Source organism: Montipora foliosa, chromosome 4 (genome assembly GCF_036669935.1).
Source record: "Montipora foliosa isolate CH-2021 chromosome 4, ASM3666993v2, whole genome shotgun sequence".
Taxonomy (NCBI): Eukaryota; Metazoa; Cnidaria; class Anthozoa; order Scleractinia; family Acroporidae; genus Montipora; species Montipora foliosa.
Window position 1 is genome coordinate 8,951,527 of NC_090872.1, and position 15,000 is coordinate 8,966,526.

At 39.2% G+C, this 15,000-nt stretch overlaps 1 protein-coding gene across 2 annotated transcripts in view; it reads right to left on the reverse strand.

Moving 5' to 3' along the window:
• LOC137999741 (uncharacterized) overlaps nucleotides 1-15,000 on the reverse strand; it is a 62,253-nt gene that overhangs the window by 25,464 nt on the left and 21,789 nt on the right. For both annotated transcript variants that reach the window (XR_011122997.1, XM_068845617.1), the window contains exons 8-14: nucleotides 12,788-12,857; nucleotides 12,547-12,679; nucleotides 11,675-11,784; nucleotides 10,653-10,759; nucleotides 8,049-8,124; nucleotides 6,210-6,281; nucleotides 1,964-5,518 (exon numbers count right to left, since the gene is read on the reverse strand). Coding sequence is in view for 1 of the 2 variants with exons in the window: in XM_068845617.1 (XP_068701718.1) it covers nucleotides 1,964-5,518; nucleotides 6,210-6,281; nucleotides 8,049-8,124; nucleotides 10,653-10,759; nucleotides 11,675-11,784; nucleotides 12,547-12,679; nucleotides 12,788-12,857 (4,123 nt within the window). In the remaining variant the exon portion in view is untranslated. The remainder of the gene's footprint in view (nucleotides 1-1,963; nucleotides 5,519-6,209; nucleotides 6,282-8,048; nucleotides 8,125-10,652; nucleotides 10,760-11,674; nucleotides 11,785-12,546; nucleotides 12,680-12,787; nucleotides 12,858-15,000) is intronic.

A 15,000-nucleotide genomic window follows, 5' to 3' on the forward strand; every position in this document is an offset into this window, starting at 1 on the left:
ATTTATTTCAAATTATCAGTAAAAATACACACACTGAAAAAACCAAATAAAGAACTCTAAAACAAGTATTAGGCTTACAGAGATACAAATACTAGTACTAATTCTAATAATAGCAATAATAATTATTTGTAAAAAAAAATTCTCATTTCCTATAAACATGTGTATTAAAATAAAAAAAATAAAAATAATAAAACAACTCCTAGTATTATAGATTTGATAAAATAAAGGAAAGAAAAATTATAAATGAATATTATAGAATGTTAAGACGCTCTTTGCCATAATAATAATAATAATAATAATAATAATAATAATAACAACAACAACAACAATAACAACAACTTTATTTGAATATCAAGGTCATTTAGCTGAGCACAAGTGCTCTAGTAATTGGGGAGACTACAAATCAACTGAAATCAGAACAAATCAAATGTTGGTTTTTGAGCAGAGGGGAAAGAGCCAAGTACCCAGGGAAAAACCTCTCGGGGCAGAGTAGAGAACCAACAAACTCAACCCACATATGGCATCAAATCCAGGAAGTGAACCCCGGCCACATTGGTGGAAGGAGAGTATTCTCATCAATGTGCCAGCCCTGCTCCCCTGTGACAACCTAAGTAATGTCTATGTTAGGAGGGTGACACAGAATAGTTAAAAAAACCTACTAAACTAGAGGGAATGTGAATAAAAGATAGAAAGGGAATTATCAGAATCAAATACACAACTAAAATTCATGTTAAGTATTATAATAAAGATTATTGCTGGTACAATTTGGAACAAAACAACAATACTACAGAAACAACTCTTCAATAACAAAATTGAAAGCTGCAAACTACAACAAAAACTCATTGCCAAAACACCATTCTTGCAAAACAGCTTTCATTCAAAATCACCCTTCACACCAAAGTTTTCTGTAAAGAATGAAACAGCAACGGCATATACACTGTATCACTTTACCAAGACATAAAAGACTCGCACTTATCTCGACACTAACATTATTGTCTCTTATGGCCCTGAGCTATGATTGGCTGCTAAGAAGCCACTTGTCGCTCAGTAGGTTGAGCTTTGCACCGGCAAGTCATGGGTTTGAATCACATTGAAGCTACCTGAATTTTTATAGTACCTACATGTATGAGAGACATTTATTTACATTGTCCAGATAGAGCGAGTTTAAGTTGAGTGTCGTAAAACCAAAACCAAAGTAATTACTTTGGCCAATCAAAAAGGATGGAGACAATCCAGTAAACCAATCAAAACTCGAAGTAATTATACGTAGCTGACTCAAAGTGCGGGAAAATGTGCACACACGAGCCACGATTGATTTTGGTTTCACTTCTGATTGGTTGATAAAATAGTGCGAGAACTTTGAGCCAATCACTTGCTGCAGTAATCATAAACCAAAGTAATTATCTAATTACTTTCGACACTCAATTGAAAACCGCTCTAAGTGCGTTGACCACTTCTCTCTTCATCTATAACCCACACTTCAAATATGCAAATATATATTTTTATTCATTGACTTGATTCCCAACTATAAGTACTAAAGCTAAAGAGATAATTTTAAGGGACCTATAGAAAATTCAAGTCAGACATTTTTCTCTGTGAATCTCAAGAAAATTCCTTTAACCTTTGGTTATATTTAAGCCTATGTATTTAAAATGGTGCTCACACCTTGTTAAAATTTCCCAGGAGAAACCAAATAGCAACATTCCAGCAACTGAAGTGCACATAATATTTCAGAGGTAAAGAGATCAGATGTAGCACCAATCTCTGATCCATAAACCAAAAAAAATGAATTTTTCGTTTTACCTTAACATCCAACTACAAACCTGCAATAATTAAAAAAAAAAAACCAAACACATAGCAAAATTAATGCTCTCTATCTGCTTATCCAACCATCCTCCAGCTGACTGCCTATGCTACAGTAGCTCTCTGCTGTCGCACCCTAACAGCAAAGTAAAGTTCCCACCTTCCTCCACATCAGCGTCAGGATCAAAATCAAGGTCCTCAGATTTGTCTGGTCCAGCCAATTCTACTTCTCCTTGAACAGCTGACTCTGTATTGGAACTTGCATCATAAGGATTGTATCTGAGCACATCAGCGATCTTGTTTTGGGCTTCCGTGCTCATTTGTTCAAGTTCAGTTGCACGATCTGTTGCTGGCGAAAGCAAGGATATGTTGCTATCAACTTCCTTAGCACTATCTGTGTTGTTGGTTGGCAAAGTGCTAGAGACCTCAGCTGTCTCTTGGGGATCTGATGTTTGACTTTCACTTGGTTGCTTACCATTGTTCAAAACTTTATCTTCCTTTATTAAGCAGCTACCCACTGACCTTGGATCTTCATCTTGTGGGTTTTCATTATTGATATCTAAATTCTGTTCATTTCTGCTACAAACAGAGTCTAAAGACTGTTCCTCCAAACGGTCTTTGGCATTGTTAGAGGCCCTTGGTTCTGTTTCCTCGTTGACACTTTCAGCACTTAGGGCTTGGGGAGTCATAGACTTGTCACAAGCTGGATCAACCAACTTTTCAATCTTTTCCCTTGGTTTGTCTTTATTAGCTTCAGGAACAGAGGTAGTTTTGTTGGAGCAAGTGTCATCAAGTTTCTTACCTGTGCTGTTTCTATGAACCTTTGCATCAACTACATTTTTCAACTCTGACCCTTTGTGTGCCAGCTTTGATGCCAATGATTCATTTGAATGTTTCTTTACCTGGAAATGATGAGGTGGAGGGTGTGGTATTCCAAAATTTCTTATAAAAGGGGCAGCCCAAAACCCCACTGTAGGCTGAATAGATGGCTGTTGAATGGAAGGACGAACAGAGAATGGAGCTGATGCACTAACTATCGATTGATTTAATGTCATCTGCGGCGTACCCACGACTCCATGAGGAGGAAGTGGAGGTCCCAATGAAGTTACAGTTTGAGGTCCTTGTGAATGAGCAACTGGCCCTTGTGGCAGAACATGAGGTCCCTGTGGCGGAAGAATTGGTGTGGCTTGTGGAGTGACCATTGGAAAAGAAAATATGGGGGGTGTAATAGGTGAAAATCCCAAAGCTTGAGACTGGATAACAGGTACATCAGTTGGTGCTCTTGGCAGAGGCAATTGAGGAGCACCTCCAAACTGAAACACTACTGGTTGTCTGACATCAGCAGGTGGAAGAACAGGTCTTGAGGGAGCCTGAAAAGACTGATTGAAGACGCCAAATCCTTGATTAGTTGAGAGGGATGCCACTGATGGACCTGGTAGTGCTGTTGGGTATGGTGCAGAAGATCCAGGCAAACTAACAACCATAGAATCTGCCCCATTGTTCCTTTGAACACTGACAGCGTGGGAGTAGAGAGGTGGCATTTGATAGGGAGCACTTTCAGTAGGAGGAAATGGAGGAGGAGGAGGAGGAGGAACATGTTCTACATGGGACGGCAGAGGAGGAACATGTTCTGACTGGGGAGGTAACGGGGGAAGGGGAGGGATATGAACTGGAGGAGGAGGAGGAGGGGGAGGAGGCAGTGGAGGTGGAGGAACAGGTGACGGCTGAGGAACCTGTACCATCACCTGACTTGAGGGAGTAAACTGCATTGATCCAACACTGGATGGCATTGACGCACCAGCAGGAACACAGGGAAAACTTGCACCAGGCAAACTAATTGAAGACTCCAATGGAGAGGATAATGGAATGGGAGGCTGAACAGGTGAGATTGGACTTCTGTAAGGACCCTGAGGTAACGAAGGACTGAAAGGAAAACATGTTGAACTTAACGGTGCATAGGTTTGAGAAGAATGCACTGCAGTATATGAAACTGCTCGATTATATCGACCCTTTGAGGAAACCACAGTGATTGGGCTGACGGTCCCGTGAATATCTGGAGTGGTGCGTACTGGGCTTATATCCATAGCAACAGGTGATTCTGATGTCTTTCTTTCTTTTGCAGTGTCATCTGGTGAAGGCTTGTCCACTTTGGCAAGCTTGGAATTCCTTTGTGCAGGTTGACTCAGATCATCGAGTTTGTTTCCAAGCAAGTCATTTTTTTCAGGAAGTGATGGTGTAGATGTCCCTTTTGCAGTTTTGCTCTTTGATAAGATCAGTTTCAACTTAGGGGCTTTCCGTGCACGATTAGAATTTGGCAATGGGTTTCTAAAACTCTCTAAAGAGTCAGATGAAATGGCTGGAAAAGGATCTTCTGCCAATTCAGGCACAGCGCTTGGCTCCATAGGTTTCACAACACTTTCAGAAACAGGATTCTTTCTGTCCATGTCTTGATGTTTAGGTGCTTTGACTTTATTACTTTTAGATTCTTCGTCAAGTGCTCTTCTCTTTCCTTGCTTTTTGTCGCAACAATCTTCTGCTTGTTTTTGCAATAATACACCTCTTTCTGGTGTCTTGTCCTTGTTATCCGTAGAATTTTGGTCATTTTTCAGAACAGACGTTTTGTCACCTGTTGTATCTGCAGCATTGGACTTACCCATGGTGTTTGAATCCTGAGCATATTCACGATGATTTTGTAAATTTGAGCTTCCATCCTGGGTTTCTTGTTGTTGCTCCATCACTTCTACATTTCTCCTGGAGACATCATCTTGTGGGCCAGAGTGTTGTATTTTGGCCTGCCCTGGAATTAACTTTTCTAGACCTGTTTCTGTGACATCTTCTTTGACATTGGACCCTTCACTCTGAGATTCTTTGTGATTCTTGAACAATTCTAAGGCTTTCCTTGTTCCATCATCAACACTAACTTGGTAACTCTTCACTTCCTTTTGTGACTGCAACAGATTATCCAATATCATTTTTAATGATTTCTCATCCACTTGATATTGGACTTGTGTACCACCAGTTGATGAACTTGACTTTACAGATTCCTGATCAGTGGTGGAAGCTTCTACAACACCTTTTTCCTGCTCTGCTTCCTGTGCATTATATATTATACTGTTACTGTTCCTACATGGCTCTGGAGACTCAATTCCAGGTCTGAGCTCTGTTTCCACTGAATGCTGCTTCAGTCTTGGGTCCTCTCTGTGTTGCTCTTTCCGCATCAGTAAAGGTGAAGGAAGCGTTGCACTCTCCTCTTTTGCCATTCTACTATCACCAGTCACCTTTCTGGATAGAGTCTCACCAAACTGTTCAGCAGGGATCATTGATGCCTTTGAGCTACTACTGGATCCTGGGTGCACCAATTCAGGAAAGCTGATAGGTAAACTTTCAGTTGCAGGCAGTCTAGTTCTTGGGGCTTTATTTGCACTAGTAACAACAGTATGTAACGGGTTTGGCCTGCTGATCCACTTCTCAACGGCATCTTTCCAATAATTAGCCTTTTCCTCACTTGTCACTTCCGCTTCAAAGTCTGAGTCATAGAATTCCTCTGCTCTAGATGCCAAGGCATGTTTGGGTTTTGCAGTTTCCAAGCTAAGTCTTCTTAGGTCAGCAAGAGCATGGGCTTCCTTCACATCACAGAACTGCCTTTTAAGCTCATCTTGGATTTCAGTCACTGTCTTAATTTCACGGGACTTTTGAGTCCTTGCAGATGCAGTACCTTAAAAGGAAGATATCACAAAAAGGTATGAAACTGGCACCACACAATTTCAAAATCAAGGCACGCAACCCTTTTACTAAATTGTTGAGGTTAACCAAAATTCTCAAGAGAAAACAGGGCAAGAGTTCTCCCTCTTTCATGGATTATGAAAAATGCAACACAATGAAAATGTACAAGAACGTTTGCCATCTGTGCTCTTTGATCTGCACTTATTTATTTTGAGCTTTTTGATAACAGACGCCTAAAAAATATTTAAATGTCAAAGCAGTCTCTCTACGGGCCGCTACAATACCTGATTGTCTTAACTGACTTTTTGCAGAGTTGTGTTGATTTGCTTTCAGCTTATAAAACAATCAACAAAATAATTCAACAGGGCTCAATTTATTATTTCATTGCTTTTGTCCAATCAGAATCAATAATCAATAATCTTTTATTGATTCTAATTGGACAAAAGCAATAACATGATTAATTGAACCCTGTCAAGTCCCAATTTAGTTGCTATGACAAATGACTGAGGGTGGCAAAATCAGTTTGGTACCTTTTAATTAATGAAGACGACACAATGAAAATAAAAAAAACAACAATACAATGCAAACATGGTTAGCCATACAGCACTTGAGTTGAAAAGTATATTAGCCTTTTTGGTGGCATTCTATAAAGATACATTAGTACGAAGCAAAGCCTGTCCAACCTTTACTTGGTTTCTGTTTCCCAAAAAACAGCAGAACATGGAGTGATATTGGAGAATCTGGCGTAGTGATTCCTGCAAGTAATTCACAGATAACAACACTTCATTGACATTCAATAAGCAGCCTCACAAATTACTTAAAGGTCAAAACAGTTGTAAAAATAAAGAGGTACATGTAACAGTGGTGAGCTGGGTTGATGAAATGTAATTAGGACGGTTAATGAGGACTTTATCTGTAAAATTCCTTCATTTTCCCTGTGAGTGTATTCTACATGTATGCCATACCCCATTTAACTGCAATTACATTCTAGAAAGTTCCAACAGGGAATAACCCTCAATAACAGGGCCTCGCGTTCCCTGCAACATAACAATACTCAGAAGACTCACAAGACACTAGACTTGCCACAAGTCGACCTCACGATAATCCCAGGAGAAAATGTTTCGGCGAGCGAATCGTGATTTTTCGTACGCGAAGTGGATGAGCGAGCGACGAAGTCGCAAGAGGTCGACTTGTCTCGCTTGCAAGGTTTTCATTTGCGTCTCGCGCCAAAAAGGGGATGACGTCATTCGCAAGCCCTGAACTTAATGGCGCAATCCGACGAAACAGTCGAACATGTTTGTTTCTACGAAATCGAAAGAGGAAATTTGTTGACTTTGTGCTAAAGGTATCAGAAACAAAGATGAAATAAAACGAAAGCTTATTTCAATCTCGAGTCGCCGCTTGGAAAGGAGATCTCCAGTGGTATTTTTTGGACCAACACTTGTGCCGTGATTTGTGCTGAGAGAAACGAAAGACTAATTCGAAAGATTAGCAAGTAAGGGAAAGCTTCGAATCGTCAAGAAAGTCAATTGATTTCACTCATGAAAGATCAGGTAAGCTTCAGGTGTAGGAGACGTACTAGACCGAAATTAAAAGATACATCTTACCATTTAGCGATGCAATGACTCTCGTCGATGAATACACATGCATTTTAAACTTTTTTGTTCCATTGGACGAAAAATGTGTCGATAGTCGTTGAGAATCGCCTCGGGACTTCCAAACACCAGTTTATACTTAAGATTTTAAATGTGTTGTCTCCTACATAGCGACCGGCTAGAGACCAAATCTTTCGTGAGTGAAATCAGTGGAAGAATTACGAAGGCGATAGCATGCCACCCGCCCCAAGTAAACGACCAAAAGCCTACGGGACTAGTTCAAAGGTCAGACTTTCCCAGCTCCGGTTGGAGAAGACAAACAGATCTATGCAAGACAGATATTCTTGAATTATTTTCCCGTGATGGTCGCGCAATCGGAATATCTAGCATGTTTGAAAATCACGCTTCACTGCTTGTGGCAAATTTTGATTGACAACTCTATCCCCTGGGGTCCACGAGGACTACTCTGATTGGCCTAGCTCAGCAACCCGTTTTTGGGTCGCTAAATTGGCGCCAATCAAGTATGAAAAGTCCTTCGTTCCGCGCGTATCTAGACGAAGGACTTTTCGAAAGTCTAACAAGACACTAGATTTCAATAAAATGGGAATGTCATTTTTTAAAGTTGTTTTTTCCCTGAATTTGTTTAGTACACATATTTTTCTAAGGGAGGTTTAGGCAATCTTGGTATGGGGAAAAATCATGAAATAAATAAGATAGTAAAGCCTTTGAGATGGGTATGACCTAATGGCTATGTTCAAGGTATTCATCAGGGGATAAAATCAGTCAACAGAAAAAAAGGTTAAAGAGTATCCCACTGAACACAGCTTTTTTATTGGATGCTCATGCAAGTGGCACTTCTAGGAGGGGAAGGATTATCTTTTAAACTATTTGCTTGTTATTTTTACTTTTGGCTCACATCATACTTACCAAGATCTGAGGTAATCTGAGAGGTAGGTATTAAGAATATAACTCTGTTTGCATCAGGACATTTAACTATACCAGCCTTAAGAGAAAACCACATTGTTTCAGTAATAAATTCAAGGAGGTTTTTGATTTGATTTTGATACTGGTTAGTACACACCTGTCCAACAATTAAAATAAAGTAAAACAAAGCAAAACATGGCCAATACAATCGCATTTGTGACCAAATTTTTTTATGGAGTCACAAATTTGCACTAGCTTTTACTGTCTCTCTTACGAAATAAAAGGTCAGCAGTTGCCAATTTGCCGCAACTTTTTGATAAAATAACTTACGAAATGAAAAAATCATTTTCTTACTCGTTTCAATTTGATGATATGGGGCAAAATTAGAGAGGCATTTAGATACGATGTTATGTACACAACAACATTCCCTCGATCATTCGTCATTTTCAGCAGTTTCTTTACATACAGTACCGCCTGGAAGTATTGACCCCTTTACCGCGTCATTGCCGCGTCACCCTGTCGTGACTTTCCCTCGGTATTCCCGCGGTAGGCCGCTTTTCTGCCGAGGGAAATTTACGGCTAGGCTCCAAAGTTGCCGCGGGAAAGTCAACCGAGGTAAACCCTCGGTAATTAAAATTCCGCGGTAGAGTTGGGTTTCCGTTAACTTTATGTTTCGATAAGCTATTGTAGATTGTAATGTTGAAATCCCACCGAACAACAGAAACTGACCAAGTTTCGGCTGAAAATTGCGAACAGCAAAGAGGGTTATAGCCGCTAATCATGCACCTTGGTTTCCTTTTCTTTTTACATGCGAAAAGAATATCCGTACTGTAGCTAGATTCCGACCACATTTGAAACCTTCTTTGCGACATGCATTTGTATTTTGATTGCAGTGATTATTTCGAAGACTTATGGTGGACTATTCATTTGAAGGTTCGACGCTTGTCCCACTTGCGTGGACTTCGCCGTCATTTTATACATTTAAGTTTATGGGAGAATATGTCCGCTTGTTTTTTGCCGGTCAGCGCACGGAACGTACATTTATTCATTTATTATTTCGATATCCTGCAAACAGGAGAGGGTTTTGACAATGTTTACAAACTGAAAGCTTACATGTTCAGGGTGAACGGCTCGAAAACCTTGCGTGACCAAGTTACGACTTCTTGTGGTTTCCTACTGCAGTATTACTTTCTAAGGTTGTTTAGTGTAACAAATCACAAAAAAGAAAAACACAAGAAAGAACCCAGGATATCCAATCCCTGAAATAGTCGAAAATTATTTGATCTAAACTGAAAAGATTGTTTTCGTGCTCTGGGTAATCATTGGTGCATATCGGCGTGGTTATGCAAATTTATCACGAGTGGAAGCCCGCTGCGAAAAGAGTTGCACCTGAAAGTGCAACGTGAGCACTGGAGCAAAGATGGTTCGAACATTCGAAAGTTTGTTTCGCTTGCTGGTTTTGCATTTGTTAAAATTCGTACAATGAGCGTTCAGATAAGTAAGAGACTTCTTTTCTCCACTAACTACAGTCTATTCTTAAATTTGTTTTCCATGCGTAATCAACATGCTGCAATTAAAAAATATTTATGGAAGTCAAGTAGACTATTGCACGACTGATAAAACAACGCGAAAATGTATTTTGCTGCAATTGCTATGATATAACAATTTATTGCTGATGAAAAGCAATGAAAAAAGAAACCATTCTTAAATTATTCGTCGGTACGTTTGGTCTCAAAATAGTACCGACAAAGGCTCCGATGCCTCGAAGGAATGTTGCGATTAAAATTGAAATTTGACAAGTTTAACAATAATACAATGTATGTGGAAGGAATACCTGCTTTTAACCAAAATGGCGATGATAAAACGAAGACAATCGCACAAGTTTGAATTTCAGGTCTCCAAATAATTTCTCACGCACACATACAGTATTACAACCTGGAGAACAACGAGTGTTGCGTTGGCTGGATAATCAAGCTTACACTGTATCTTTTAAAGAACTCTTCAGTTTTCAGTTTTACATTATGTAAAGATGATAAAATTTGAGTCCTTACGTAAATGGCACACTTTCTCATTTTGATTACAATTTCTTGCATTACGAATCGATTCTTCACACCATCAGATATAAAATTTGATAGTCTTCCGCTTATTTTACAAGAGCAACAGATCATTGTTCTTTCCCGCGGCAAGCCTCGTCTTTTCTCCCGCGGCAAATTTCCCGCGGCAAAGTGCACCTCGGTTTTACCGAGGGAAAAAAATTTGCATACCTCGGTGCCGTGCGTCCACTACCTGCGGCAAAGACAAGGTATTGCCTCGTCCCTAGGGGTCAATACTTCTAGGCGGTACTGTAATGTATTGCAGGCTTATATTTTGTTTTGTTAAACCTTGTCACATTTGTTCTCTCTTTCATTTGTATTTGTATATTTACATGGCCAAATAGAAATATATAGAATGATGAAAAAGATGGGAAGCAGAGAAAAAATAAACTCATGATGTAATCTCACAATCAAGCCCCAAACTTTGATAGAAAATAGATAATTTTTCTTGTCAACAAGACCACCAATTACCAGTTTTGAATTCAAAGTGATCAGACTTACAGAATACACTTACCCAATTCTTTTCCTGAAAGAAATTGATAAGCTTTTTTATTTTTCCATGATCATCTTTAACTGGGAGTAAATCACAGTGCAAGAGAGAAGCACCACCAGCTAGAGTTGCTGAAAATGGACACAAACATGAAATAATTTGACATTATTGACTCCTAAAGAAACTGTAAGGTTGCTTTGGTGGGGAAGTCATATACTTATTCTATACATTAGGATTGACAAGATAAGCAGGTCACCATTACATTGATGAGGGAAAGGGTGAAAGCTCCCACCCCTGAACCCGTCCCTATTGACGAATAAAAATCGTCTGGTGTTAGACTAAGTAAAATCTACCTGACCAGTATCTCTATGCTTAGAGAACATAGTTCTTGAGTTAATGTCATAATGTCGTTGTAGTTCACTGGTGAAGACACAGGACTACAGATCTGGAGGGTGCGAGTTTGAGTACCGGTAAGTGATCAGTACAGTCTTCTGTTTCCTTACTAAGTATGTTGTGATGTTGAGCCTAAAGAGATAAGCGTAAGAATACAAAAAAACTGGCGGATAAGATGATTCGAAACAGTAAGAAGAAATGTTGAGATGCATAAGGCAATGAGCGTTTGAGGGGAAGTATAGTGTTTTCAATCCTTTTGGGGGGTGGGGGAGTGCATATTCAACCTAGGCAAAACGGATTCAACCAGAGAACGGATTTTACTGACAACATCTATGCATTAATATCTAGCTTCTAGGTCCTGTTCTCCTCATGGGCCAAACTCAAATTCTTTAATCCTCTCTAGAACCTAACTAGGATCATGAAATTCGAGAATTTCCTAGCAGTTAGTCTTATTTTTCTTTGGATTAGCTTTTTAAATCTCATGGGGTTTCACTTAAACATGTACACTTGCCGATAACAGAGATTGTTAAAAAGAAGTTTTTGTCATTTGAAAAAAATAATCATCATTGTCATCATCATTATCTGTTATTATTTCACAGTCTGGAATCCACTGCGAAAGGTATGGGAGTGGGAAATATGTGACACACACTTACCTTTGCAGGTTTTTGATACTGCAGGAGGACCAGTGCGAAAGAGTGGAAAGGTCAAAAGTGTTCTCAGCTGTTGAAAGGAGATTTTCTCTTTCATGACAATCTTCTCACCGCTGAAACATGGATCAAAATTGTGTTCTAGAGATTACACTGTAATATCAACCAATGAGATCACAACGTCATGTATGTATTCATTATGCACAAAATTCAATGAATTTGTTTACAACAGTGCTTGACATTTTAAAAAAACTGAAGTCCCCTTTTGGCAACTAACTAACTGAGAAACATAAGTCAACAATAGGTAAATTCTAGAAGGTATAGGAGCCCCAAAGAAAGGAAAAGAAATTCAAAACTTTCCAAGACAATCTTACCACATGCTCAATGCGCAAGCAAAATGTACAGAGAGCAAAACTGCCAAAATTGATGCTACAACAGTTTGCAAAATTGGTGAGACACCCCCATTAAAAAAAACAGCTTTTCTAGCTTCCAATATCCGCCATATCTACAATTCCAACCTTTCCCACTTCCCCCTCCCTCCCCCCCTTTGAATGTTGACTGTTTAAGTTTTCAGCAATTTTTTGTATTGCTAGCAACCTTGATAAGGGGGGAGGGGGGCTGTAGTGTAGAAGATAATAGGTAAATTAATAATGCCCCAAGAGAGTGAAGTGTCTCCACTAATTTTGCAACTTGTTGTAGCTGTCATGTTGTAGGTTGTACGAGAGAAACGCAATGTTATACCTGTAAAACAGAGGTAGGTGCTCTGTTTTACAGGTATAACTATAGCAACACAAATCACAGGAAAGTCAAAACAGACGTTGAGGTCTACAAGGATCGAACTGAGGAACTGAGCTACGCCTGCTCCAACAATGACTTACATATCAAAAGGAAGTTTGACCACCTCCAAGGAATGACAAATAAGCTGAATGTCAGCCAAGACCCTGTCTTTATTAGCTATCTTTCCATGCCAAAGTATGTGCCTGCTCTTCACATGTGGTTTATCCAAAATTCCTAAAAGCGTAAATGGAAATGTTCATAACTGCAAAAAATAAACAGCAATGCAGAGCAAGAGTGGAAGCCTTTACATTGACATGACTCAGGTATGCTGTGGTAACTTACTCGAATCTTGTCTGGCTACAGGTGATACCACTCTCACAAGTCCTCTGGTTTCTACAGTAGGCATCTCACTCTATTCATAAAACAAATTTAAGGCATCAGTTCTGAAGACAAGTAATAAATTAAAGTAAATTAAATTAATGAACTATTAGAAACATGCCCTTTGCTGCACCAGCATGTGGTTGACTTGGCTGGACTACCTTCACCCATCGACTCCTCAAAGAAGCAGGGCTGTCAATAAACTCTAAAGCAGAAGGCTAATAACGAAAAGTAGGCCGCCTGAAAATGAGCTCTGCTTACTTGACTAAGGTCACAAAAACGTTCTTTCTTCCGCGTGGACGCCATGTTGTTTCTTCAGATTGAGCACAAGACTGGGAACTACAGTACTGCTCAAAAGTAAGTTACCACCCTCGGGTGCGACGCGCGCGATGGTAAGAAATCTGTAAGTGCAGTGGCTTGACGCTTGCGCGCGATTTTAATTGTCCTTTTGTTTCAAATTTCAACCTTTGAAGGTGTTTGTGAAAGGCCAATTTTCGAAGAAAATATGCCTATGATAAATTGTAGTATCTTCGTATGTAAAAATGTGGCAATTTCTGAGCACATTTCATTGTTTACAAAGCTTCGTTCGCCGATCGGCAAACCGTGAATCTAGCGCTTTTATAAGGAAAGTAAGTTCTCGTATTATTTTCGCGTTTCAAGATAATAATAATCCTTGGTTTGTGTTTCCTTTTGGAGACTCGTTCTGAAAATTTTAAACGGAAATTTTAACCCAATGGACAAAGAATGAAACGCTTCAGATAATTAATGCCTTATCGAGTGCGAACTTATTGTGAACGCTAACAGCACTGCTGACTGTAGCTATAAATAATCATCATATTGTTGTTATGTAGAAAGGAAGTTTTGGAATAAAGTTAATTGTAGTTTTATTCTGTGTAATTATTATTTGTTGCTGTTAATGTTCGTGTGTGAGCGTCGAGAACAAATTCATCCTTTCAATGCGCATGAAGTTTCGTTTTCAATGTTTGCGGATATTTAAAGAATGTATGTTTCAAATTTCACACTTCAAAAGGTTTGAAGTTGGCAAGAAATTTTAGCAACGCACAATGGACATTGGTTTTGTAAGAATTTTTCCACCAAGTGGACGATGTTTCAACGAAATCGTCGCTTATTCGTGTATGAGTTTTAGAAACACCCTGCATGAAGCATTTATTTTCCATCGGAATTTTCGTTTGTAAACTAGATGTATCCAGGTTTTCAAATTTGGGGTTCCTCTGGACCCCTTTTTGAAAAATTTGGGGGTCCATTGCAAAATTTTGGGGGTTCAGCCAATCAATATTCAAGAATTAGTATTCGATCTATTGCCTCTTTATTGCTGCTGAAGTACCCTTTCACATTTCTAAATCGCACAAAAATCAAGTCTTATCCCTCCCCACAAATATGTAAATAAAATGATCAATTTCTTTGAAACTGTTATGCCTGTTGATTCATTGATTCATCGTCAGCCTGTGCAGCCATGACTTCACCATGGCCAAAGTTAATAATCAAGTGATTGAATACATTCAAGTTTCATGTTCAACACAATAATTTTAACATTAACTCTGAAAAAGTTGCATAACTTGCAAAACACACAAGTTACCTGCAAAACAAGAACCAAGAAAATGACACATGCGCGTCCAGAATTAATATCAAGAGGGTCGCAAAAAACAAAAATTTAACATACTTTGTCGTTGGATTCTCTGTCATTACGCTCATGATAAGCGAACTAATGCTTGAAATTCGCTTGGAAAGCATGCAACAAACTGAACTTTGACCGAAAAGGGTCACCGATTTTCTCGCCTAAAAAACAGGTCAGATCATGTCACGCAACACGTGGGAAGCTGGACATAATGGTTGACAAAATGAAATCATTCGACTACAAAAATGCAAAAATAACAGCTTACCTTGAAATTTAAGGAACTCGATCATTTCTCCATTGTGAGAAATGGGAATGCCTTAATTTGCATAAACATTCGATTTTTTTTCTATGTCCAATTGGACCCTTTGTTCCATATTCTACGAGTCCAAAAGGAAAACGAGTGCATCCCAGGACGCAATGATGCACCCTGGATACATCTCTACATGTAACAGTGAAAAAATTAGGTAACAAACAGTCCTGCACAACAGTGCACAAAAAGGAACGCTTTTTTCATTTGATCATTATAATTGTACTTCATCAT